The 24,739-nt window shown below is 36.6% G+C and overlaps 1 protein-coding gene across 1 annotated transcript; it reads right to left on the bottom strand.

The window, feature by feature from the left end:
• Positions 1–3,035: 3,035 nt before the first annotated feature.
• MLC1 (megalencephalic leukoencephalopathy with subcortical cysts 1) lies at positions 3,036–22,153 on the bottom strand. The gene is made up of 12 exons (XM_009585221.1): positions 22,106–22,153; positions 21,236–21,419; positions 19,018–19,107; positions 16,856–16,909; positions 16,665–16,766; positions 11,047–11,148; positions 9,991–10,062; positions 9,401–9,517; positions 8,397–8,453; positions 7,187–7,309; positions 5,580–5,747; positions 3,036–3,612 (listed from the first exon to the last, which is right to left on the bottom strand). Exons 2-12 carry the CDS (start codon positions 21,413–21,415, stop codon positions 3,538–3,540), a joined length of 1,140 nt encoding a protein of 379 aa, XP_009583516.1. The 5' UTR covers positions 21,416–21,419; positions 22,106–22,153; the 3' UTR covers positions 3,036–3,537.
• Between the last annotated feature and the right edge of the window lie 2,586 nt (positions 22,154–24,739).

The raw sequence follows: 24,739 nt of genomic DNA, 5'->3' as shown, positions 1-24,739 counted from the left end.
ATCCAGCCAGTTTTTTACCCAGCAAAGAAAACACATATGCACAGTCCATTTGACACAGAGACATTTCTGGATACAAAGAGAGGTCTGTATTCCTGTTGTAGGGTAGGCAGTGTACCACTTCTTCCAGATCTCTTGTCTAGTTGAGCACCTAAGGTGTTTTAAGCCCAGGTTCACAACAGGAGCTCAGGTCCAACGGAACTACATACTGCTTTTCTAAGCATAACTAGGCACTGGTCTTAACAGAAAAACAGTAGATAGAAGCACCAAAGGCGAGACTTGATAAATTGGATCCTGACTGCAGTTTTGCTCCTCACCTGTCTGTTCTTATAAGGCAGGTTATTAATAAAAACAACAACAAAAAAATATACCAATTGTTACCTGTGCATTCTTGGTCCTGGTGAAATGCTACAAAAAAATTTGCCTGCAGGAGCAGAGAGGATTAAAAAATGCTCATAAAACTGCAGTTCTCCCCTTCTGCTTTCCTCACTTCTCCTAGCTAAATTGGTAGCTGAGGAAGGATTCATGTACCAGGTACACACAATTTTATTTTTTTCAGAAGATGCTTCAGCCAGATTTGTTTGTTTATTTTACCTAGGGCTATTTTTTTTCTTTTAAGCTAGGACCCTAACTCCTGGTATAAGCTAAGCAGTAGCCTATGGCATTAATTCTGCTGAAACCCAGCAAGGCAGGAAAGGGCACTCTCCACCCCGTTCCAAGCAGAAACCCATATAGCACGACACACACTGTTATCTCACCAAGCTGACCTCAGAGAGAGCTATGATTTTTGTCCCTTGAACAGGGGCTTCCCAGCTGTGCTGTGGAAATGGATCATCTACCAGCACACCCTAATTAAAGTTAAAAGCAATCAAGATTTACTCTGTGTCAAACATCCACACACAAAAGCACTTGGCAAAGAAGGGCTGACAGTAGCAGGGGCCACAGGGGGTGTTGCTTTGAATTACAAAAGCATTTACCCACAGTGAGATTTACAGTGAAGCCTTCTCTGTCTGAGAAAGGATTTTCATGTCAACAGCCAGCCCTACGTTAATTATGGTTTTAAAAGCCTGCCTCTTACCTCCATGATTTTCTTTCTTGCATGGGGTAAGAAAATTCAGACTCCAGAGAGGTATCCATACTGGGGCTCCTAGTTTACTAGGTGTGCAGGGAAAAGTCCTGGCACCTGGCAGACTGTGCAATCCCTGCTGTGGTGAACAGGGCAGGAAGGGAGCCGTGGCCAGGCAGGGAGCCCAGCAGTGTTCGTCTTCACTGGAAAGCAGAATCCATGGCTGGTAGCTCTATGACGACCTCTTTTTTTATTCCCATCTATTCCTTCCCCTTGTTAATCTAAGATGACTAAAAAACCTTAGATACAGTCATATATCTCAACCATTACTTCAGGGTCAATCCAAATTCTAACGTAATCAATCTGTTTAGCCTATTTAGTTTTCCTCTTTCTTTTTGATGAATGCTATTTTCTTCACCTCTTATTGAAATACTTTAGTTCCCCAAAAGAAAGGTAAATATCCATTATTATATCCCATCATTAGGCTCTTCCTAGGCACTCCTGACAGCAGACCGAAAATCAGTAGCTGTTTAAAAGGCTCCTACTGTTTGGAGGAGAGCACCTCAAATGGTTTGACTCAAAAGGAGGTTAAAGACCCTCACCGCCTTGTTAGTATAAGCATTTTGTTGAAAGGAAATTCCTTCAGAATGTGCAACTTCCTTTAATTTCTTTTCCAACCAAGGTCAATAATAAAAGTAGTATCTACTTACATCTAATCTTCTAAATAACCAAAGCCAATAATCATTTGACAGGAAGATACAGATTATCTCTTGAAGATACAGATTCAGTTAAACGAAGGCAAATATGTTACCATGTAAAAGAAAGCAAACCGTTACGATACATTCACAACATTACACATATGAATCTACATTTTCACTTTACAGTGATTCATGAAGAACTTCTACACTATCTACAGTCTTTGTCCAGTTTCAATCCATGCATGAGATTTAGAAAGTTGTTTCAATGTTTATTTTTAGGTAGAACTGTCACTATTTCTTGGTGACTTTCAAAAAATAGTGTTCAATCGAAAACTAACTTTTTCTATTTATAAAAATCTAAGATTGTAGCACATAAATAATAATTTATCTGCATTGTTGAGACAATGTTTACACAAGTACCACCAGGAGAGGTATGAGATTTGGCAATATTTAAGGAAAAAGCAGCTGCATCCTCTGGCCGTTGATGTATTAGTCTGGACCAAAAAAACACATTATTTTAGGTGAACAGGTTGCTGTATACATGCTCTTAAGAAGCACTGCTCTAAACTTGAAAGAGTATTCTCTATGTATTAAAATGCCATAATAATTATCAGCTTTCCCAAAACCAAAAGAAAACAAGCTAGCATACCTGAAGGGCTCCGCACTGTACATACCTTTCTCTCTATTTCCCCTCCCCAAAAGCAAAGAGGTAAGCTTTGCAGCATGCTCTGAACAAATGATTTGGGTTATTTCAGATTAAAAAAGAATGAACGTCGAAGTCTAGAACCTTTCAAAAACCAACAATAAAACAAAAAAAACAGAAAAACAATAAAAACCCCACCACCTCGTCAGCAATTATCTCCCTAGTTACACCAAAAAGCCTATTAACATGGAAATTCTTACAGTGTTCAAAATCTACACGATCATACACATAATTCAGCTAGGAGGAAAAGGCAATCTGTATGGGGGATATCCCTTGTTTAAAGGCAGCTAGGTTCTGTAATTTTTAAAGACAGTTAGCAAAATAAATAAATGAAAAGTAATATACCTAAAAACACATTTTCGTATGTGAAAAAACTTTTTTAATATCATTAGTTTCTCCTGTTATTTGGCTGATTGCTTCTGGTTTTGTTATTTTTTTTGCTTTGGCTAGTAGATTTTGTGCCTGGCCACTCAGAAAAAGCCCCTTCCCCCTTTAACAGTCCAGAAATGAAAGCTTAATGGGAAAAAATACTCTGTTTTCACCTCTCCAATTAGAATGTCAATCCACATTCTTGAGTTTCCACATAATAAAGACTTTTATTTATATAAAAGCAATGAGATGCAAAATAACTTTACAACTCCTACAAAAGTGAAGTATAAGCAAAAATATCAATTATGACTTGTACTCATAACTTTACAAAAGCATTTATCAGTTACACTGACTGCATAACTGCAGTTATAACCATCTCTTGCAAATACATGAAGCCTACTACATATTGTCATATTTTACTTTGCCATCAGCATAAATCCATGTGACTCATTACCTTTTTCCTAAAGGTACCTTCTAAAGCAACACTAGAATACAGACAACAACAGAAAAGACAGATGTGTTAACAATATTATCAATATATTTCAAAATTATTAGAAAGGCACATTATTTACTGTGTTATTCCTTGGCTCCTACTGCTGTAACTATATTACTGTTTATAAACTGAAAAGTTTTTAAGCCTTAATTCAAACAGTTGATTTACTGTATGGGATTGTACTGTATTGGCTGCATTTGCAGAATCCAAACTACTGAGCCATCTGCACCACAACTGCTTTCCAGGCCTTGTCTTTATCAAAATCCTTTAAGGTATTATTGGAAACCTAAAAGTAAACAAATTTCAGACAAATGGAAACAGTGAAACAATGTTTTGGTTAAAAACTGAAGTTCAAGCAAATAAATATCTGAGAGAATCTAGGAGAACATAAACATGAATAGTTACAGACTGAGCTATTAAAATATTCTATACATTGTAAATGGTATAGTTTTGTATATTGTATAGTATACATTTATGATATAAAATATAATAGTGTAAATTGTATAATACTTGAGACATTTGGGTCAAAGAAACTTGGCCAAGTTCCTATTTTAAACATATTACTTAGGACATTTTTTCAAGATTTTTGCCAAAATGTGACTGAAAGCCCTAGCATCTGAATCTCTAAACCCAAAGCCAGAAGTAGCCCCCTATAGTGCAACTGAAGCAAGATTTATCTACATACATGTAAGCAAACTAAGGTCTTGCCTAAGAACACAGACTTCTGAGAAGCCAAAGGGGCCTACAACTTCAACTGTAACATTATTCATGTGTTTAAATACTAAAAGGTAAGCAAAAAGGTGTTGCTTTTCTGGACAAAGTGCTCATTTTAGCATTTAACTCGCACCTAATTTCTCAGTTACTCACAAACTAGGCATACTTATGTAAATAATCCCCGGAAGAGATCTGTTTAGCCATGCTCCAAAATGTGACTTGCAGCAGCGGAAGTGCTGCTGTGCTTCATCTTTTATACAGAACATAACTCTCAGGACACAGATCCAGAAAATAAGGAACCTACACTGAATGCCCTCAGCAGCCTGAGGAGACATAAATCCACAGCTTGCACTTTCCATACCAGCTGTGTAATGACTTGACTGAATTTCAGTCCCTGCTCCCAATGCTTTCTGTGCTGGTCCAATGCAGATGCTCACTCTAGAGCAGGGTCTGAATCCAGCACACTCTCTTTCTAGTGGTGGGCCATGCAGTAAGCATCCAGCTAATGTGAGTTACTCTCTCCTAGTCTTTAAGGACACAGCACTTTGCTCTGTAAAGCAGAGATGAGGAAAGCCTAAGGGCTACAGTGCTGTGCTAGGAGATGGATGTAGTTAACATACGCAGGCTGAAGAAAGCTGGGTTCCCCCAGTCCCTGAAATAGCACTCTAACCCTGAATGACTATATGAAAAGTGGCAACAGTAATACTGGCATCACCATGCTCTAAAAAAAGTATGTGCCAAATCTGCATCTGAAAGGATAGCTTGAACTTTTAAGTGCAGGAGGGAAATGGAGGAAAATATCAATTCCAATCTTTATAACCAACTTTGATAGTGTAGTTAGGACATGGAGAGACCTAGGATTTCAGGCACCCTCCTCTGCACACTTCTTCATACTGTCCGGCACAGGTAGCCACTCACTCACCATTGTTGTTCCTATGCTCCAGATTTTTAACTCTTCCCATTCGCAGTTCAGGGAACTTAAGAGAACTAACTCGGCTTAGTAAATTCACTCCCCCACAGCAGGCCTTGGAAAAGTACAACTATACTGAGTACTCTTATTCCATAGCCCAAAACTTCTGCTCGCATTGAAAGGGTTAAATCCATTCCTTTCTTAATAGATGGCTATCTCATTATCAGAACATGGTCATGCAAGGCCCATCATCTTTTCTGTAACTTCATTCTGACATATAAATAGCAATTATAGATGTGCATCCTGGGGAGTAGGACAGTAGGACTATCGTTTTATCTTAGTACAATGATGAACCTCCTGTACAAACAAGAACAAAAGGGGACTTTAACTTTACAACTGTTTTTCTCTTAAATCTTAACAGATTTACAGATATTGAGTCTGTCATGCCCCAGTTATCATTTAAGCAGCAAAATATTGTTTCTTTATTACAAAATTCACCAGTGCATTAACACCTTTACAGTTTTACAGAGCAGCTTTTAACTGTGATCTGAATTAGGTAAAACAAAACATTACAAAAAATATGTTTTTAATACAGATTTTTAAATTTTATAATGGGTATAAATACATACCTCTGTTGTTTTATATTCCTGTTTTTTAACCTGTGATGCTGTCCATGATGAATCATGTAGTTTCATTTTTGTCTTGTAATTTACACACTGTATTACAGTTCCAATAGTAAGGCATGCCTGAATTAGCAGCATCAACATCAGAAGCAACAGGAGTACATCATAAGATTGCTGAAAATAGAGACATTAAATATGTTAACTACTTGAATAAAGTATTTTCTGCCATTCCCACCCCTTGAGATTTGTATCTAGGTTTCATTTTTTAACTCAAATTATAATTTACAGTTTATTTCAGCATGAAGCTTCAATTAAAATTTGAGTGCCTGAGTTTGCTCAAAGTAGAACAGATTGATAATTTTTAACAAAATGTTAATTTGCCAAATTATCTTTTCCTCTAGAAATAGAACAGAATCGAGGAAACCAACCTCTAGAATATAGAGCCTCACTGCTGGTTCTGACCTGACCAATGTCACAGCTACGCCTGGGCCTTGCTGGCTCTGACCTTGCCCTGCTGACTTGAATTCCTGGCTGACCTTGGATCTGCCTCATTACTATGGACTTGTCTGGCAATCACTGAACTATTGGCTGAACCTGGTTACCATGGCCAGACCTGCTTGTTTCTTTTTTTGGGTACTGTAGGACTGCACCCCTTGCCAATGAGGTCACTGTCCTTGTCTGCCTTGCTGTCACCTTACACTCCATCGTTCACCCTCCTTTGCAGAGTAGCCCACTCTGGCTGCATCCAGACACAAAGTAGCATAAGAATGTGAGAAATGCTCTACAGGGTGACACCAACCACCTAGACAGTCCAGTCTTCTGTCTCCAACATGTGCGACTGGAGAAGCCACTTAAAGGGAGCATGTAAGCCTTGGCCACTTCCTGAGGTCCAACCACACACTATGCTCCTCCAGTATCAGAACAGGATCACATACTCAAAAGCTGGTTTTCCAGTTCCTAAGATCTCAGTTTAATAAATATTTTCGCTCTCTTCTTCTAAAATTACAAGACTACTTAAGGATGAGTGGGTACTAAGAGCCAAGACTCTTATCGACACTATTTTAATCCCCATAAATAGTTCTTTGAACATCATCACAGGTTGCTAAACACTTTGATGGCAAAGCCCTAGAAAGCTCTTCAGCAATGCACTGGTAACACTTCATATTGAAATGCTTTAAGATTTGCAAACTTTTTTCTTCTCTGCCCCAATCCAGGCTTTGAATGACTCCAGGTGTGAATTTACAATACCAACATGCCACCTGTTGGTAGACATCCTAAGAAACAGAAAAATGTATTCTTCAAGTAAACCTAGAATTTTAATTTATATACTACAAATTTATAAAAACCTCAAGGAGTCTAGCATATTACATACTATTTTTACTTATTCTTTAGAATAATATCGCATTGTTTTTAAACTATAATGCCAGGGTAGCAACAGATTTAACGCACTTAAAATTATACCATTAGTCAAATAAGAGTTTTTGAATAATTTCTATAATATTTTATTCAATCTTTATAATGCAGTACCTTGTCTTCTTTTATTTCCTAATTAATTCTTGTGTTGCTACTGTAATAGGTAGATGTTAATTTTTCAATTGCATAAAAATACATACTTTAACAGCAGGTGGATAATTTTTAAAGATGTCAACAACTTGCATGATACTGAAGGATAAGTATGCAGAAGCTGTGAACAACAATGGAGAGATAACACTGCTAATGGCAATCAGGACCTCAATCTAAAAAATAAGATAATAAATGTTAAATAAGAATAAAAACAAGTTAACACCTTGGTTTGTGAGCTATATCTCCTTGAAGTAAGTGTAACAAAAGTATGTAAAAGTCTGTAAGATTACACATATGAGAGAAATATTAAGAGCCATCCACACTGGAGATACAGAAGCAAGCTTTGAATAAATTAAGTTTCCTGGCCAAAACACTGTTGGTTTGTAATTCACTTTCCATTTAATATGGATGATGGGGGTTTTGTTTGATTTTAAAAGTGACTTTCATATGCAGATAGAGGAAGCAATACCCAATTTAGAGAGCCAGTATAGAAGTATCATTTATTCTTCAGTTTGTATGAAATAATAAGAATTAACAGCAGATATTGCAGACTTACAACCTAAAATAACTATGCAAATAAATTTGAGTGCTTTGAGGCAAATTTATTTCAATACAATAGCAGCCCAGTTTTCATTCAAATATCATCCTACAGGATCAAATTCTGACTTCAGTTGTGGTCATGCATCATTACTGACTTAAATATGGTTGCATGACTGTAACTTAGAACAGATGTTTTAAGGAGGCTTAACTACACATCTGGGACAGTCAAGGAATAAATGCACTCTACTGAATATTCTTAGTCCTTGTTGCTAGTCATGCAGATGAGGAGTTTGTTTAAAATAGGTTCTAGGTCCAGTGCAGGCTGCACACCGAATTTTCTTCCTTCAGAAACCACAGCTCACATGAAAGGAGAATGGAACAGAAAGGACTTCAGCCCAGGAGCGTGAAAGCAGTTCTGGGTACACCGTATGAGGTATGTCATTTTCCTATAGTAATATCCATTCCCAAGGTACCAGTACAAAAAACCCAACAAACAGTCTTTTGAATTCTTTTCTAGAATTGATGGAATTAAGTCTCCAAAGGACCTACTGGATTTGTTTTCAGGAATATCAGCTTACACTCATACTGCATGTTTCTGTCACATTTTGTAGAAGTTACAAAACACACGTGAGCAAATATCAGTAGTGCCCACTATCACAGGCAGGCTTTCTTAGCATTATTCCACTCTAATGACAAAATCCAAGAATTTTACACACTTACCAGACATTTACTTGGATATTCAGCAGCTACGTGACTTGCAATAGCACTTGGAAAGCACTAAACAAAAAAGCGTAACAAAATAAATTTTTACCTACTTGAAAACTACACAAATTACAATTGAGTTACAGTGATTCCCACTAGTCACAGATCACATCCTACACTTCCTGAGAAGGTAAAACTATATAGACTTATTAGGACAGCATTAGGAATCAATTAGTCAAATGGAGATAAAACTAATCTTCATTTAACTTGCATGTAATGAGTATCATTTATTAAACCTACACATACTTAAATATGATTATCCTGAAAACTTGACACTTCTACATAAAAACCTAATGAACCCTACTGAACTCTGTGAATTTTGAATGCTGAAAAACGCATTTATGATCTTTTTCCACTTCATGCTGAGGGGTTTTCCAGACATAGTAGCTATAAATCTAATGTTCATTGTCTTCTTTCTCAACTGGTTCAATTCGTGGCAAGCAGGGTAGCACAGCATCCTTTATGAATCCAGAGCTCCTAGGTACGGGCTGTTATTAGTGACAAAGGTTACCAATCACAGTCTCAGGCTTTTAAGACAGTTAAGGCTGACAAGCTAAAGATGATGTTCTAAGGATTCTACCACGCTGAAACTAAACTCCACTTTTTATTTTGCAGCCTGAAATATCCTAAAACCTAGGACTTGTTTGACAAAACACCTCACTTCTAATACCCTTGGTTTTTTACTCATTTCCATTGTACTGAACTGAGGACTGAAAACGTATCAGAACATTTTATAAGAACCGAAGTACTGTAAATCCAAATAGAACAAGCATATTGCATAAATATATTAAGTATATTGAAGCGCTAATTTATTTGCTAAGCAGCAATTGCCAATTAGTATTAGGGCCAAATAAATATTCCAATAAGGAGGGGGGAAAAATGAAAAAAAAAAAAAAATTAAAAAATTTTTTAAAAATCAAAGACATTGTTTTAAAAGAGTGCCTTCATTTTGCATTACTTACAGCAACTAAGATCCAAAAGAATGTTACTGAAAGATATGGACCTGAGACTAGAACATCCATATTCAAAGCAATTATTCCACCAAATACTGATGAAATTCCAATAATCACCTCAATTACCTAAAACAAAGAAGAGCACACAAATTATAAACAGTGTATTTGAACACCAAATTTCCTATTTGCATATAGAAAGGAACTCACTGGAAGGAAAAAAATGCATTTATGCTGTTAGCTATGCATGAAGTCAATGTTTTTCAGATTTAAAATATGGCAAAATTCCAGCTGGCTTAAGTGAAAACAAGATCAGCTTCATTATACATATTTATGCTCTCATTCATTAGCTCTATGGAACAACAGTTCAGTTTACACTATTTATCCCCAAGTCATTAAGTAGTCTTCTTCATATTAGATATGGCAGTTATCATTTATCTTGCAATATTCTAAAGGAACCATTTTAAGATGTATCTCTCATTTCTGTCTTTATTCTTTCAGCTCTTACCTACTCTGATCTCTTCCTGGCTTTAAAGAAGCTTAGCACTTAGAAAGATGAAAGAACAAATTGATTTAATGAAAGAAAACAATGCTTTTCTTACTGAGTATGACTTCAGAATTCGAGTAGGAAAGCTGACATTGCTCAAAATGATGGTACTGTCATATGCAGTATTCTAGAGGGGAATAAAAAATCATGATAAAAAAACACACAAAGCAATACATTTATTTCTAATATCCTGTACAACCTGTTACAGATTCTAATGGTGGCATGCAATGTCTGGTTGGCCCATCAGAACTGACAGTGACACGCCACAGTGTTCACCAGTGTCAGACCACATCAATCACATTAAAAACAAATGAGGTAGTCCCAGACTAGCTGTTACACAACCACTGTTCAACAATGAAATATGGTCATCTTGTCTCCCCCTTCCACCTTCAAAATACATACTTTCTTCCTGAGCTTTCAGATTTTACTGATGTGGATAAACAGTAACTAAAGGAGGACAGTACACTACATGGTTGGACTCCATGATCTTAGAGGTCTTTTCTAACCTTAATGATTCTATGATTCTATGACTTTAGCAAGCAATACTTCCACTGGAACACAAAATGGCACAGCATGTTTGCTTCATTATTACCTAGAAGAAGTACTGGTGTAGAAAAATGAGGGTGGGATTTGGGAGAGCACTTGTGACTGAAGAAAATTTTATCTATAGCCCCAAATCCTGAATCCAATATTCATTGTCCACCAAATTGGGATACATGACAAACACTTTCTCCATCTCAGGCTTCAAAAAGGCACTGCTTGCATAAATACAAGTCACAGTATTCTAATGTTTCATACCTCATTAAGTTTTGTTCTACAAAAGAGAAATAAAACATTTGCCATGCCTGTTCATAAGATACTCAAACAACCCTGTGCTGTATAATTGCAACAGGTCATTTTGTAGAGGGCCCACGGCACTCTTAAAGATAGGAGAGGCTATTAGTGTTTAGTACAGTACTTTTATTTATTGTTCAAATCTAGTTCTACCATGTAATATGAAGTTATATACTAGAGCCGCCAGTAACTTGTCAGCGTATGTAATACAGGAAAAATCTAATATTTTTTAACATACACAAAAAAAAATACAATTTTAATCCTTAGGGGTACCTACTTTCTTTCTCGTACAGCAGTCTTCAGTAGACCTAGCTGAAATGATCACAGTAGTTGCCATGAAGATTTCCAGCAGAATAAGTAGAATCAAGTTGAAATTTATCTGTCAGTAAAATCCCAGACATAAATGAGTTACATCTTCCATATTAAAAATAAAGGAGGGGGTGGGATCTAGCAGGATCCAGCAGTCTGTCTATTTTCTGTGACATTTAGATAAACCTATTAATTAGATACTTTGTTAACCATTTTCTTGATTCTTGATGAATTTCTAGGACAACAAGCTGTCTACATAATACTCAGAATGCCTAACCTACGAAAGAAACATTTATTTCATTTATGGGAATATTCTGCCTGAAGATTTTATCACTGTCTTCCAGAAGAGCACTTAATGACAAGGGGGTGATAGCTGGGTACGTTTGGATTTTGCAGGACCTCCCATGTGAAACCAGAACACTGCAGCAAATCATGGAAGATTCACAGGAACAGAAACAGGATAAACAAAAGCAAGCCTGACTAGCCCAAGGGCTAAGGCAATCCACCGCGGGAGGGAAGGAGGGCCACAGGCTCCCAACCCTTACGCTGCAATCCAAATGGTGCAATACAATGTCTAATGCTGAATGAAAACACAATCCAAACAACTGGGGCAAGAATCCTACCTCTGTGCTCTACCTAAGGCTAGTAGAGCATTGATGAACACTCTTCGTGGTTTCGTAATTCTTCCAGGTCTAACAGACTACATTATTGTGCAAAAACATGGATGCTGTCATTCCTCCTGCCATTGCTCATGTTCAAGAGACAAATAAATGTATTACTTAACATTTCTTTTCGTTTCCTTATTATCTCATGAAGAGAGGTAGATACCTACTCTACATGGGCTGAATCATTTTCTAGAGGCATGCAAGTTAGGCAGAGTGGATCTCCCTCTCTTGTCTTCAAAAGCGCCATGTTTTTCCACTGGCAGCCCAAGAAGACATTTAGTGGTTAGTCCATTGGGCAAAGCACCAAAAGGTTAGGGAGACCTGACTCCATTCAGAACCTATACAATTATAGCAAACCATTGTTCAATGACTAAGAACAGAATTACATCGTTCCCTCATGTCAGACCTGCTTTGTGAATGATCAAATCTCAGTTTTTCTCCCACACTTACCTTGCAGCACACGTTTTTTGAAAAAGATTATAAGTGGTAGATTTGAGAGGCTTTTTTGGGCACTGAAATTCATCCTTCTCAGGAAATAATAATTGGAACTATGTGCCTTGCAGTACACAACAGACTGTACAGTTGTACTAGAGCCACAAACAGCAATAAATGTCACAGTGGTAAGCTTCTAGGGAAAGTGCTAGCATGAAGAATAAAGACATTATTTGGCAAAAGAAGAGGTGTCAAACATGTGGCCTGCAGAACAATTTAATCAAGCCTGGAAATTCCCATGATTTGGACGTGTTTTGACACATAGTGCTGGTACTGACGTGGGCTGGCAAGGCCATGCTATACAGTGCAGTGCCAAGCAGACGTACAAGTTTGAGTCCAGGAGCACTGTAACTACATTGATGGACTAGCTCATTTAGTGCTAGTTATAAGAAGTAAGTAACAGAAATTGAAAAAGTAACAGGAAATAAATTGGATTTTTTAATTTTATCTTTCCGGTATTTTTTTTCTGATATGACATGTCTAGAATATCAGATAGAGCCTTCCACTCATGAAATCAGTTCAACACCCCTAGACCAAAGTAAAAATATCTCATTTCCAGTTTTGGAGTTTGGGTGGTTTTGTTGTTTTTATTTTTTAAACAGAAATACAGCTAAAGCTAGAAGTTAAGTACCTTTTTATACCATCTGTAACAATGGGAAATTCAATGTTAGCTTTCTAAGCACTAAAGAAAATTATCTCTACAACTACCACTACACATAAAATCTACCACCAGATGCACAGAACCAAGCAAGCTGTGTCCCTAATCTTCTTCCATGACTAAGGAACATGCAAGTGCAACTGGGTAGAAAATAGTAGATTAGCACAACCTTAATCCAATTTGCTCTCAACCTGCACCAGGTATTAAAAATGTGGTTCGCTGAAACTGTATGAAAGGGTTGAATTAATTTCAAGATTAAATAATTTAAGGTTCAATGTAGTTCCTTAAATGCATACTTTTAACACAATTTAAGATACTCTACAGATGTTTCAAGACATCTGCACAGGTCTGACAAATAATGACAGAGGACCTAAAGGAGACCGAAGCCCTCTTGGACCAGCAGCTGGAGTGAGGCAGGACAAGCCAACACATACCTAATGGAGATACACGCTTGTGGTTAGGCAACCAAATCAAGCACCTACACTCCAGTATCTGTGTGCACCCACATTGCCTAGGCTTCCACTACTGTCAGTGGAGACCTAGTCTATACAGACAAGAGAGGGAACCCCAAAAGCTACTGGACCAACCAGTCGCTAGAGGTAGGGTTCAATTATACCGGCTGCTAGTGCCATTTGAAATACTCAAGCATATTGAACGTGACGTGCCTGCTTGAATGGGATGTATGACACAGGACTGATGGGAGATTCTCACCCATTCAGAGTAGAAGCAGCAGTCAGGCAGAATATCTCACAGTACATTTAAAATAAGAGATGTCTAAGTTCAGGCCTCGGAATCCTGCCTTAGCCATCTACACTGAGGCAAACAAGATTGTGTTGCAAGGTCTCAGTGACTAGATCATCTCAACCATAAGGGAGGTACAGACACTCAACTCACAAGGAGACAATAAATGTATGTACTCAATTTGGAGTTAATTTGAATTCTGTTCAAGATCTGAACCCTTTAAGTTGCAGTGGCCAGCATGCACGAGGTTCCACTCATTTTTGTCCATCAGGCTTCCTACTCTGAGAGCTGGGAAGGAACAGAGTGGCAGCAGTCGCAGCTTGCATCTTTTACACATCGTATCCTTCATGTTGATAGTATACTAACTACAGAACTGCACACTACTGGAGTGGTGTCACACAGTCACAGTCTAGGACACGGCTTGTATCTTGCATTCCGTTTATCTATCTAAAGTAATTTTGTAGAGTTATCCATCAAAATGAGTAACACTAATGAGGAATTACCTTTATAAAGGGGGGGGAGAGGGAGTTAAATATGAATTGTCTTAATTGGATAAACTTACCCTTTTTATGAGTCTTACTGCTTTTAAATTACTGGCAGTGATTTCACATCAGACCTAGTATTATTTTCTTGTGCAGCTTCCCACGGGGAGGGAAAATAAATACGATGAGGAAAGAACACTTAAAGAGATGGTATTCTACATTTTCTTTGTACCACATGGTTAATGGAATACAGCTGTCAGTGAGCTGCCAAACAGGGAGACTGTCTCACTGAAACAGTATCCTTCAAAGAGGAGAGCAAGTCAGCAGCATGAACAACTCTTAAGACAGAAAGGTTCAAAAAAGCTTCAGAGCCAGCTTTGCCCACACAGTTACCCTGACTTATCTTTATTCAGTGATCAACAACATAGTATGAACATGCAATAGGAAAGTGAAAAGAATTAAAACCACATAACCAAGGATGTCTTGTGGATATTATTGTAGATAACTAAAATTTGGCAAAGACAGAATTTGCCTTGTTATAAATAATATTTGTCCCTTATGCTTTTCCAGTCTAATATAATCTCTTTTTTCAAATGGTTTGATCTGCCTTGAAAATACAAAAGCTGTTAATATTTAATAATAGAAAATGCAAATTTTTATGCAATCTAAAAACTACTCACTTCAAAAGTATGCAACTAAAGTCAAGCTCTTACACACAGGGCCAGCTCAAAGCTTCTCAAGAACATAAGCAAAATTAATTTTGTCACACTGAGACTCATGACAAAATAGCTATTTATTGTGGTGGCAAAATGAGTCCCTTGGGCCCACCTTTCCTGGGCAAACATAGCCCTCCACTGTCCCAACAGCGCTGTGATCCTATCTACCAGGGGAAGGGAATGCAGAGGGACTAGTAGTCTCCAGCCACACAACTCTGCTGTTTTCTCTCAGAATGCTTGGACTGGTTTCTAGTATCTGAACTCTCTACCAAGAAAGGAAGGCAAAAGGCAGTACCCCGGTGTCTGGTATATAATTCATTCAGCCCCAACAGCCTAAGACACTTGAGGGGGCAAATGCATGAGGGAACTGCTACACTAGCAATAAGCTAGCAAAGGCTGTGCAAAGAATTGGCTGGTGTAAACTGTCCTGAGATACACACAGAACCCAGGGGGCCATGACATTGTCCCATCAAACACAGGGCAAAACTGCCCACATCTAAAGCCAGTACTGCTTGAATTCAAGTGGTCTGACTGTCCAGAGTGCTACATCTTCACAGCTCTGATTGACTGCAGTACTCCATCTCTCTGAAAATTGGGCCAGCTGCACAGAAACGTGAAGCTAGACCTAGTTACCTAATTTAAAAAGCAGGTTTGTAAGTATTGACCTAATATACTGCACTTTCTAAGAGGAAGTGAACACAGTTAATTTAAAAGTTCAACATCTGTGAAATCTGGGGCTAACCAGAATGTTATTAAAATAGCAAACTCTAAAGCAAACTCTAGTCCCTGCACTATTTTTCTATTAGAAAGGTCTGTTGTTACTAACACTAATTTAGATCTACTGTATTATTATAGGGAACCATTATTACTGCTGAACTCTTAGTATCACAACAGTTGATATGATAGTGGGAGAAGAACTAAACAATAGCACATGAGAGCAGTCATTAACCTTCATGTGAAATGTATGATGTAGTTGTATTGAGTACTGCTATTCTGTGATAGTCTATTATGAATATTCATCAATGGTAACAATAATACCTATTGCTATGTTATTTACTCATACGTGTAATATTCTTATGTAGTATAGAGGTCTCAGAACATTTTACCATAGCAAAAAAAAAAAAAAAAAAAAACACCACCCTATAGTTCTACTGTTTGGCTCAGACTACCAAAGACAGATGTTAAAAGGTGGTGACTCAAAACCAGTGAACTTTTCCCAGCATGAAATATGTATGCTTCAAATGATGTAACTGCTGCATTCTCTTTTTTGATGGTGTGTAAGAAAAATGTTCGTCAGAAGTTTCTTTCGTGGTGGCCTCACAAAAAAAACTATCCATTACACAAGATCCAGGAAAGGATTATACTTAATCTGATGATGAAATGGCCAAGAAGTAGCACTGTGTGGGACACCTTCTCATTTCAGTACAATTCAACCCTAAAAACTGGCTAATCTACAGATGAGCTACTAATTCATTTTCAATTTTTTCTTCTGACCCTGCTCTTTCAAAAAAACAAACAAACAAACAAAAAAAAACCAACAAAACTTGCTACAGTCAACAGAAAAATAGTCAGTTGATCAAACTGTATCACATTTGAAGATCTAATTCATGTTTTTGAACTTTGAATACAAGAAGACATAGTAATCTCCTCTAAGTTAGCTGTACCGTGCGTCTTTTAGCCATATCTGATGTCAATTTTCCAGTCTGTCTTACTCAGAAAAGTACAGTTACTGCTAGATGATGTCTCCTCACAGACTAAGTAGGAATACTGGGGTATTGACAACAATGTAATTACACGTGACCTCCACCCACCTCACCCCCCTAGTTACTTACATTTATAGCAGATGGATTGAGGACAAGTTTGCATCCAAACCAAATTAAACACGTTGTTGTAACAGCAAATGTAGAGACAAACAGAATCTGAAAATTGGGTATCTGAAAAACAGTTTCAGAATGGGTTTCTCTCTCATTTTAACCACAGGGAAAAAAAAAAGATATAATTGCCAATAAAATCTTATACTTACCACATTAATTTTATTCCTTGCTATAGCAAAGCTCACAACTGCTGAAGGAATACACTGGGAAAATTAAAAGAGAAGACTAGTGGGATATTCTGCACAAAGAATTTTATATATATTTCTATACATGTATTTTATTTGGTCTGAATTCATATCTCAATTAATTTAGACAAACAGAAGATCAGAAACTCTGAGAAAAGTCTGTCACTCTTGTCTGACGTCATTAATTACAATCGGCATCTGAGGATTACAAGAGGTTTAAATATGCCTCCCATATCCCTCAGTTTTTACTAGCTACCCAGCACAATGTGATGAGTAAAGGAAAGAAAGAAAGTCTTTCATGAGGCATTTCATGCCTTTGTTAGTTTAAATTAACTTTAGAAGGCCTGAGATCTTCAAGAAGGAAAAGAAAAACACTGCTACTCCCAAACTGGGCCTCCACATTCTTTTAAATGGACAAAGTCATGGTTGTGTAAGCTAAGATTTGGCCAGTCTCAATACAATTCTGAAGAACTTTGTAAAAACTGATCTGTTGACTCAAATTACACTTTAAGAATTGTGCCTGGGATCTCCACTGTGTTCACTAGGAAATGTGTTTCTGTACTTCAGGGCAGAGCTAAATGGAAAAATCATGCTTAAGTGAAAAGTTTCACAAATTTCTCTATCCCTTAGCTGTTCCCCACCACAATGGATATGGTACCATTACAGATCCAATTCTATTTTACATAAATAGGTAATGTTACAACAAGCAAAATAAAAATATACTCAAGTAAAATTATTAAAAATGTTTCCATGTTAAATAACAAATCGTGTTACAAATCCTGCATTTCTTTACTAATTATCTTTTCACACATCTGAACACTGATGGCTTAACAATGGAACCACTATAACTAGATTAATATCAACATTTAAAATTCTTGGCAGCACTTCCTTAACACCTAAATGACCTGTATTTAACATAATTAAAACATCCTTTTATGTCCTGGATACCCTAGAGTCTCTAGAACACTACATGACTATGTTTAGGCAACTGAATCCTACTACTAGTCAAGATGGTTAAAAAAGTCTAGAGAGCAATTCAGGTCATGCTAAACTAGGCACTTAGCGGTGAGTTGGCTATACAGCTCTCCAGTCTAGATTCTCTACAGTCAACTATATTGACTCCATTATCTGTAGTAGGAGCTGTAACACCTTGCTCACGTACAGACACCCAAATGCACACATCTTTACCCACAGCAAGCCATTCAAACCCGATGAGATAACCTTATGCATCTACCAGATCTCTGGAAATTCTCAATAAATGCAAAGTTCAAAGAGACAACATTTGGGGCAGAAAAAGAGACATCTCAGTAACTAACACTAATGTTGCAGAGAACAACACATCAGTGAAGATACTAACTTCAAAAACTGCTTCAACTTTATTCTAACACCTCTAGCAGAAACATAAGTGACACTCATTCACAGAGCAACTCCTGGGACTTGTTTGTTTAAAGTAAAGCATTAGTCTTGCACCTAATTTAAAACAAATCTGCAAGTCAAGTTGCAAAAATAACAATGACAGAACAGAATCTTGCCATGAACAAAGTACATCAGACTCATCTTATGCACATAGATCTAAAGTGTAGATTAAGCATATATAATACAGTAAAAAACAAAAAGAGTCACTACAAATATAGTAAAAAATACTGGACGTCGGAAAATGTCAGACATCTTTAGTGCATATTTTACTAATAAAATAATAATATTCAAGAGAACGTTAGTCTGCTTCAGTACTTGGATATTTTGGCAAAATAAACTGAAAAAGTAATACTTTGAAATACAATCTGAAATACATTCTGATAGCATTTAGCCAGGAAATTCCCCAAATACATAACAATGCAAATTTTCTTAAAATCAAGCACAGACAAACTGTTTATGCAGATAACTACTACATGCCAGTGATGAGCTGGTTAATGAAAATGGTAGCACAAACCACTTGCCTTTTATGACAACCGTTATTCCCTTAGCCATGGGATGAAAACCCAGTTAATGAACTGTTAAATAGAATTAAAGTGTCCATGAAGAAAGTTAGTAGTAAAAAGACAGAATAAAAAGACAATAAACCCACAAAATTATTTACTATTGATTTTGCTGTCAAACAACCACAGCGAATAATTAAGAATGCTTACTGAACCTGCTGCACAACGTAAATAATCCATTTCAGATGGAAAAATATTTCCCAGATACAGTGAAAATCCAGAAGTAATAAGGAGGCAAGTCTGCAAAGCAACAAATAAGATAAATTAATATGAATAAAGCTATTTTTAAAAAGCAATTAGTCAGATAGAAATCCTTCCAAATTAAGCTACTGATGAACATTTAATAATGCCGTCTTTGTGTGCATAATTTTGAAGAAAAATATCAAAACATGCTGAGTTCTGAAGATGTTTTGCTGGTTACCAAGACTTACTACTGAACAATATAATCATGTTTGAAACAAGCATTGTGTCCTGACTTGGCAAATACCTAATAAAATGCTCAAAAGGTAATTGCAGTGTTCAGTGGTAAAAATGTTTCAGAAACCTCAGCTAAGCCTCTACTTTGCATTCTCTGCTTGGCTCCACCAACATTCATTAAGCATATGGACAGCTGGGCAATTACCAACTAGAACACAGTAACAAAAATAGTATGAGGATACAATAATGAAGCTTCTTCCACCTGTATTCCTGTCCCCCTCCAAACTCTCTTTCTGCTTTGGTCCAGTGGCACACCCATAAATATTCAACTCCTCCTGTTCCCTTGCTAACTATTCCATTTATTTCATAATTATCAGAGTTACACTCTCAGCAATAAATTATTAGTGTATTCTACTAACATTTTTTCTTTTTGCTTGTCATTCCTCTGAGTAGGCATTTCTTTGAAGGGGCTGGGGAAGATGAGAGGCAGAATGGCTTTTATGTTTTACTTGGGCATTTTTTTCACGTTACAAAATTATGGGGGTCTTTAAAAAGTCCTTGTCAAAAAATGACAGAAAATAAGGATAGTATATGTGTGTGTATAAGCACACACACAGAGAATTCTGGCAGACTGGAAGAACGGTATTTATAGAAGACAACTTGAAATTGTGCTTGAAGCATACTGAATGTTCCTGCACAAGAACAGCCCATACTAGCAGCCACTTTGATGTCACTCCACAGTTTGCAACTGCTCCCTGAAATAGATGGTTCTGTTGACTATGACTTATGTTGCTCAGCATACAAACTTTCCTTTCTGGTCTTTCAGAGGAGTTGAGAGAGGTTAACCACTATAATACTTGGGAGAAAAATCTAATTGGATTTGATTAGTTTATTAATAAAATTGCATTTTCATTTATCCATAAAATTCATGCTTCTTGATAATACCACTTCAGCAAATGATCATTAACATTAGTATCTCCAATCATTCACAACAACTCAGTAAAAAGGAAAAATCTAATTAAAGACAGTTGTCCTTTTTGACAATTAAGTTTGAGAAAAATTAATGCAAAGAAAGCCAGCTCTTCTTTTGCTCTCTTTTTATGTAACAGTACATCTGAACAGAAATCCAAGTTTTGCGGACTGTCAGAAAGGAAAAAATGTTCAGCTGTTTCCATGAAAATAAGGCAATACTTTTATTCACTGTGCAAAAACAAGTAATTACTGTATTAACAGCGAAACATTTTTAGCTCTTAATAAAAATTACTCTTCAAAACACACAAGCTGACAGAAAGAAAAGATCAAATTCTAATTGCTATAATGAACTTTAATTAACTTGGCTCAGAACATGAAGAAGCATATGATGTTCATGCAAGATCAGTGTCCTATGATTCTAGCAGTGACACAAAAATTCAAATCACTGTGATGTTCATGTAAGAAACACAAGTATATACCTCACTGCATGAAGATTCTTCCAAATAACTACATAACTATTGAACACTGAAAAATGAATGGCAGTTAAGTACCATACATATTTTTAATGCCCAAATGCTATCATGGCAAGTACTTTTAACAGTTAAAAATATGTTAAAAGAATGCATATGATCGGGATACTTTACATCCTTTACCAAAAGGCACTGCTTATACATACATATGGGCTGATATTTACCACTACCACATTTATTCTCTGTTTATGCTTTACGATTAATATTAAAGATAAAAATCAGCCTTCATATATCATCTTTGATAAGTGCAGCATTATCCAAAGAATACCATTAGTCAATTAAGTGTTACATTCTAAATTTGCTAAGTATGCTCCTTTCTGTACAAATATTTATATTCAGTACTATCAGTGATGAAATTCTGAGTCCCCAAATGATATGAAACAGAACAGATTACTGGGCACTGAGACCCCACCTACATTTTTAAATTTTGTATCATTTAAAGTACTTACTCCCATCAGCAAAGAAAAGATCCATGTTCTGTAACTAAAGCAAGGATGCAGCCTCTTTGATAGCTGAAGGTCACTGGATTTGATATCTGGTATATAATTTCCATTCTCTTGTTTTCCCCGCTCCAAAGTTGGCATCCTGTCATAGCTAAATTCTTCTCTGTAACCTTCTTCCCTGGTCATAACACTTCACAAAGGCAATTAAGTAACAATAATGGAAATGAAAATTATGAAGAAAGACCAAAAATATAATTTAGTTCCTTCACATACTCAGATCAGTGCTCAACTAGGTTTTTGCCTATTTAAGATAAAATAAATAAAAGCAATATTTAGTAATAAGCTGTATTTACATTTCAAAATATGTAAGCATTCTAACAACTTACTTGCATACAATAAGTAAATTACATCCTATAGCCACAGTTCACAATAATACAGTATAAATACCAACAAAATGAAAGCTTGTATATCTATGATACCTCAATAGACTTTTATTTCAAGATCTAAGAACCATTTTTGGAGGTGTTTAGTTTGAGGGTAACTCTATCCAAAGCTTTTTTTTATTTTTTTTTTTTAAACTCTAGGACAGAAAAGATATTTAAACATGTTTAGATATTAACTTCCATTTGATTTTAACACTTCTTATCAGGTATCTAAAATGACAGACTTCACTATGATTCCAATGAACTCATATACTCACAACTCCGCTACAGCAAACTGTTTCTAATTTACCCAGAATCAACCATTTCTCTTGTTCACTTAGCCCTTTTTTGTTCATCTCACTGCTTGCCAATTTGTTCAAATACCTTGAGGAGTATCTTATATTAGAATTAAATTACTGCAGATTTTTCAACAGTTAAAAACCTTCATGCTTACCTTCAACTGAAAAGTTAACTGGCAGTTTAAAACAGTCCTGTGAACACAGCTGCCTGTACACTTTGTGATATTCTCACCGTTCAGTGAGTCATGCCGTCTTTGAAAAGTTCTCCCTTACACTTTGGCTTTCAACAACATCTATTCAGATATGGAACAAAAGCACAGCAAAAACTTCAGTTAAGCCAGGGAACAGGAAAATGCCTCCTGAATTTTAATTAACAGAACACACTAGAAAATGACTGTACTACATTCTCATAGGGCTGCTTCCAAATCAGACCAACAAAATAAAAAAGTTTCAAGCCTCTTTTTTTATTTGAGTACTACCCCTTACTTGGCATCTTAAATAAAACCTTCCTCATTGTTTACCAGTTTTAGTTATTATAATAGACAGTGATAATCGATATTCAACAATCTAGTTCTTGTTTCAAAAGAGCAAAAGCTACTTACAATGCAGTATCCTCCTACAATAAACTACAGATAAAAATTCGAGTATTCAAGTATCCCAACAAGTTGGGAGGTTAGAAAGTCAGAGGTTAGAAATCTATCACGAATATTATCCTCACTGTAGAACTCTTCTTTATCTTTTTCTACTAACTCTAGTTTTCTGGACTGTTCAGATAAACCCTGCACACTTCAATCATGCTGACATTCATACTTACTGAACACCATGATGACTAAACAACATATTTTAAATCCAGCAGGCAGCAGTGACATGCAATGGCCAGCATACATTGGATCCAGTCCTCCTGCTTATTAGGCAACGGAAAAAAAAAAAAAAAAAAAGAATGCTTTTATCTTGAAGATGTTGGCACTTTGACAGCTACAGCAATGACAGGGTCTTTTGTCTAAACTTTAAACACTTGTAACCAAGACACAATTAAATCTTCAGTACTCTGAAGGGCATCACCTTTAAAGTATGCTAGAAAAACTTTAGAACAGCAGTGCTTCTCAATTTGTAAGGACTGTAGATTTTGCTCCTCATAATGTCAGCCAGTACTGAAAGAATATTAAAATGTTACAGTTGTTTTAATAGAATGAAACATGGAAATTAATACAGCATACACAGCACTAGACACAGCTGTAAACTGTGTTAGAAAAGGGGGAAAAAAGAGTCTGTGTAGCCAAGCAGAACTGTCTTAAGTAATTAAGCCCTTCTGTTCCTCTGTTCACCAAAGAAACACTATGCAAATATTTCCATTATTTGTAACTTTTCAAAGACTATGGTTTAATGGAAAATGGGTAATACTTCACATCTTTTTCAATGAATGCTAGGTACTGGTTTGCTGTAACACGAATTACCATAGATATAAAACAGGACCATATTTTATCCCTTTTGACCAATTTAGGGAGATCAACTTATTTTATACACAAAACTGGTGAGATATTCAGGTATTTACTTGATCTAATCTCTTTGAATAAAAGGAATTTATAAAGTCCTGCACCACTGAACAGAGCAGGGCTCAAACCCTAGAAATTTTTGTTCACAATTCCAAGTGTTTCAGCCAGTATTGTACCTGAAAGCTCCCTCTCTCAAGCGTGGCACTACAGTGTTTTCTCTGGTTATGGTGAAATTACTTCTGCCTTCTTTCCTGTGCACTTCTCAGTATCTGCTGTTTTCCTTTTTGCACAGAGGTTCACCACACAATTACCGTATCCTCTGCATTTCGCATCAGTGTCAACAAAAAACACTTAAACTTCACAGTTCAGTTTCTACTGTAAAAATTTTCTTGGGCCCTTATTTTAGGTTCCCTTAATTTCATGTTCCTGATTCCATAAAAAGTCTTGGGTCTTTTGTCTGTATACACAACCACAAGGCAAGATCTGGTAGCCAGAGCCCAAGTCACAGGCCAAGACCTTATAATGCTAGGTAAGGTACGAAGGTGCTGTACAAAGAGATTCCTCCTAATTCTAAAGAGTGCATAGGAAACCTAAACAAAGACTGCAGGAAATATAGCAATGCCAACAGAACATTACAGGCTTCTGAAAAGGATTTACAAATTAAGTGTTTTTATTCTAAGTTAGGCCAAAAGATGTCAAGGGATGACAATCAAATCAAATCGTGAGAGGCTATGAAGAACTACTTACTTCCACCAGTGAAATGACCACTGAACAAGTTCAGACGGCCTGAAGCAGCTATAGCAGATACTAGGTCATTTGTCAGGACTGTGCCATGTCAACATCCCCCACAGTAACCACAAAAGATAAAAAACAGATTGACAATTATAACTGATCTGCCAAGGGATAATATGATAAAAAGGTACATAAACTTGTCATAGTCCCACATTTTTATCAGTAATTAATAAAAAAGCATTCTGTCCTGGACCAGTTTCCCTAGCACTGAACCCAGGCTTATGCCCATGTTCCCAAATCTAAATGCAAAAATATACAGCACCTGAAGCTCTGGTGAAATTTATGTTTATCATGTTGACCAACCCTTCCTTTTTCTGATGAGTTTTTATTAGCTACACTAACTATACATTCTTTCACACAATATTTAATTACACTATTTTAGCTCATTACCTGTATTCTTTGATCAATATTTTCAGCTCTTTTAAAATCAGCTCTTTGAAGTATTTTGTTTCTCTGCAGCTGATTCCTCAATCCTTGTTTCCCAGCTCATGTCATGGGGCATGT

This window comes from Fulmarus glacialis, unplaced genomic scaffold (genome assembly GCF_000690835.1).
Source record: "Fulmarus glacialis isolate BGI_N327 unplaced genomic scaffold, ASM69083v1 Scaffold33929, whole genome shotgun sequence".
Lineage (NCBI taxonomy): Eukaryota > Metazoa > Chordata > Aves > Procellariiformes > Procellariidae > Fulmarus > Fulmarus glacialis.
Note: the sequence above shows the minus strand (reverse complement) of the source record. Positions and strands in the feature narration are given on the sequence as shown.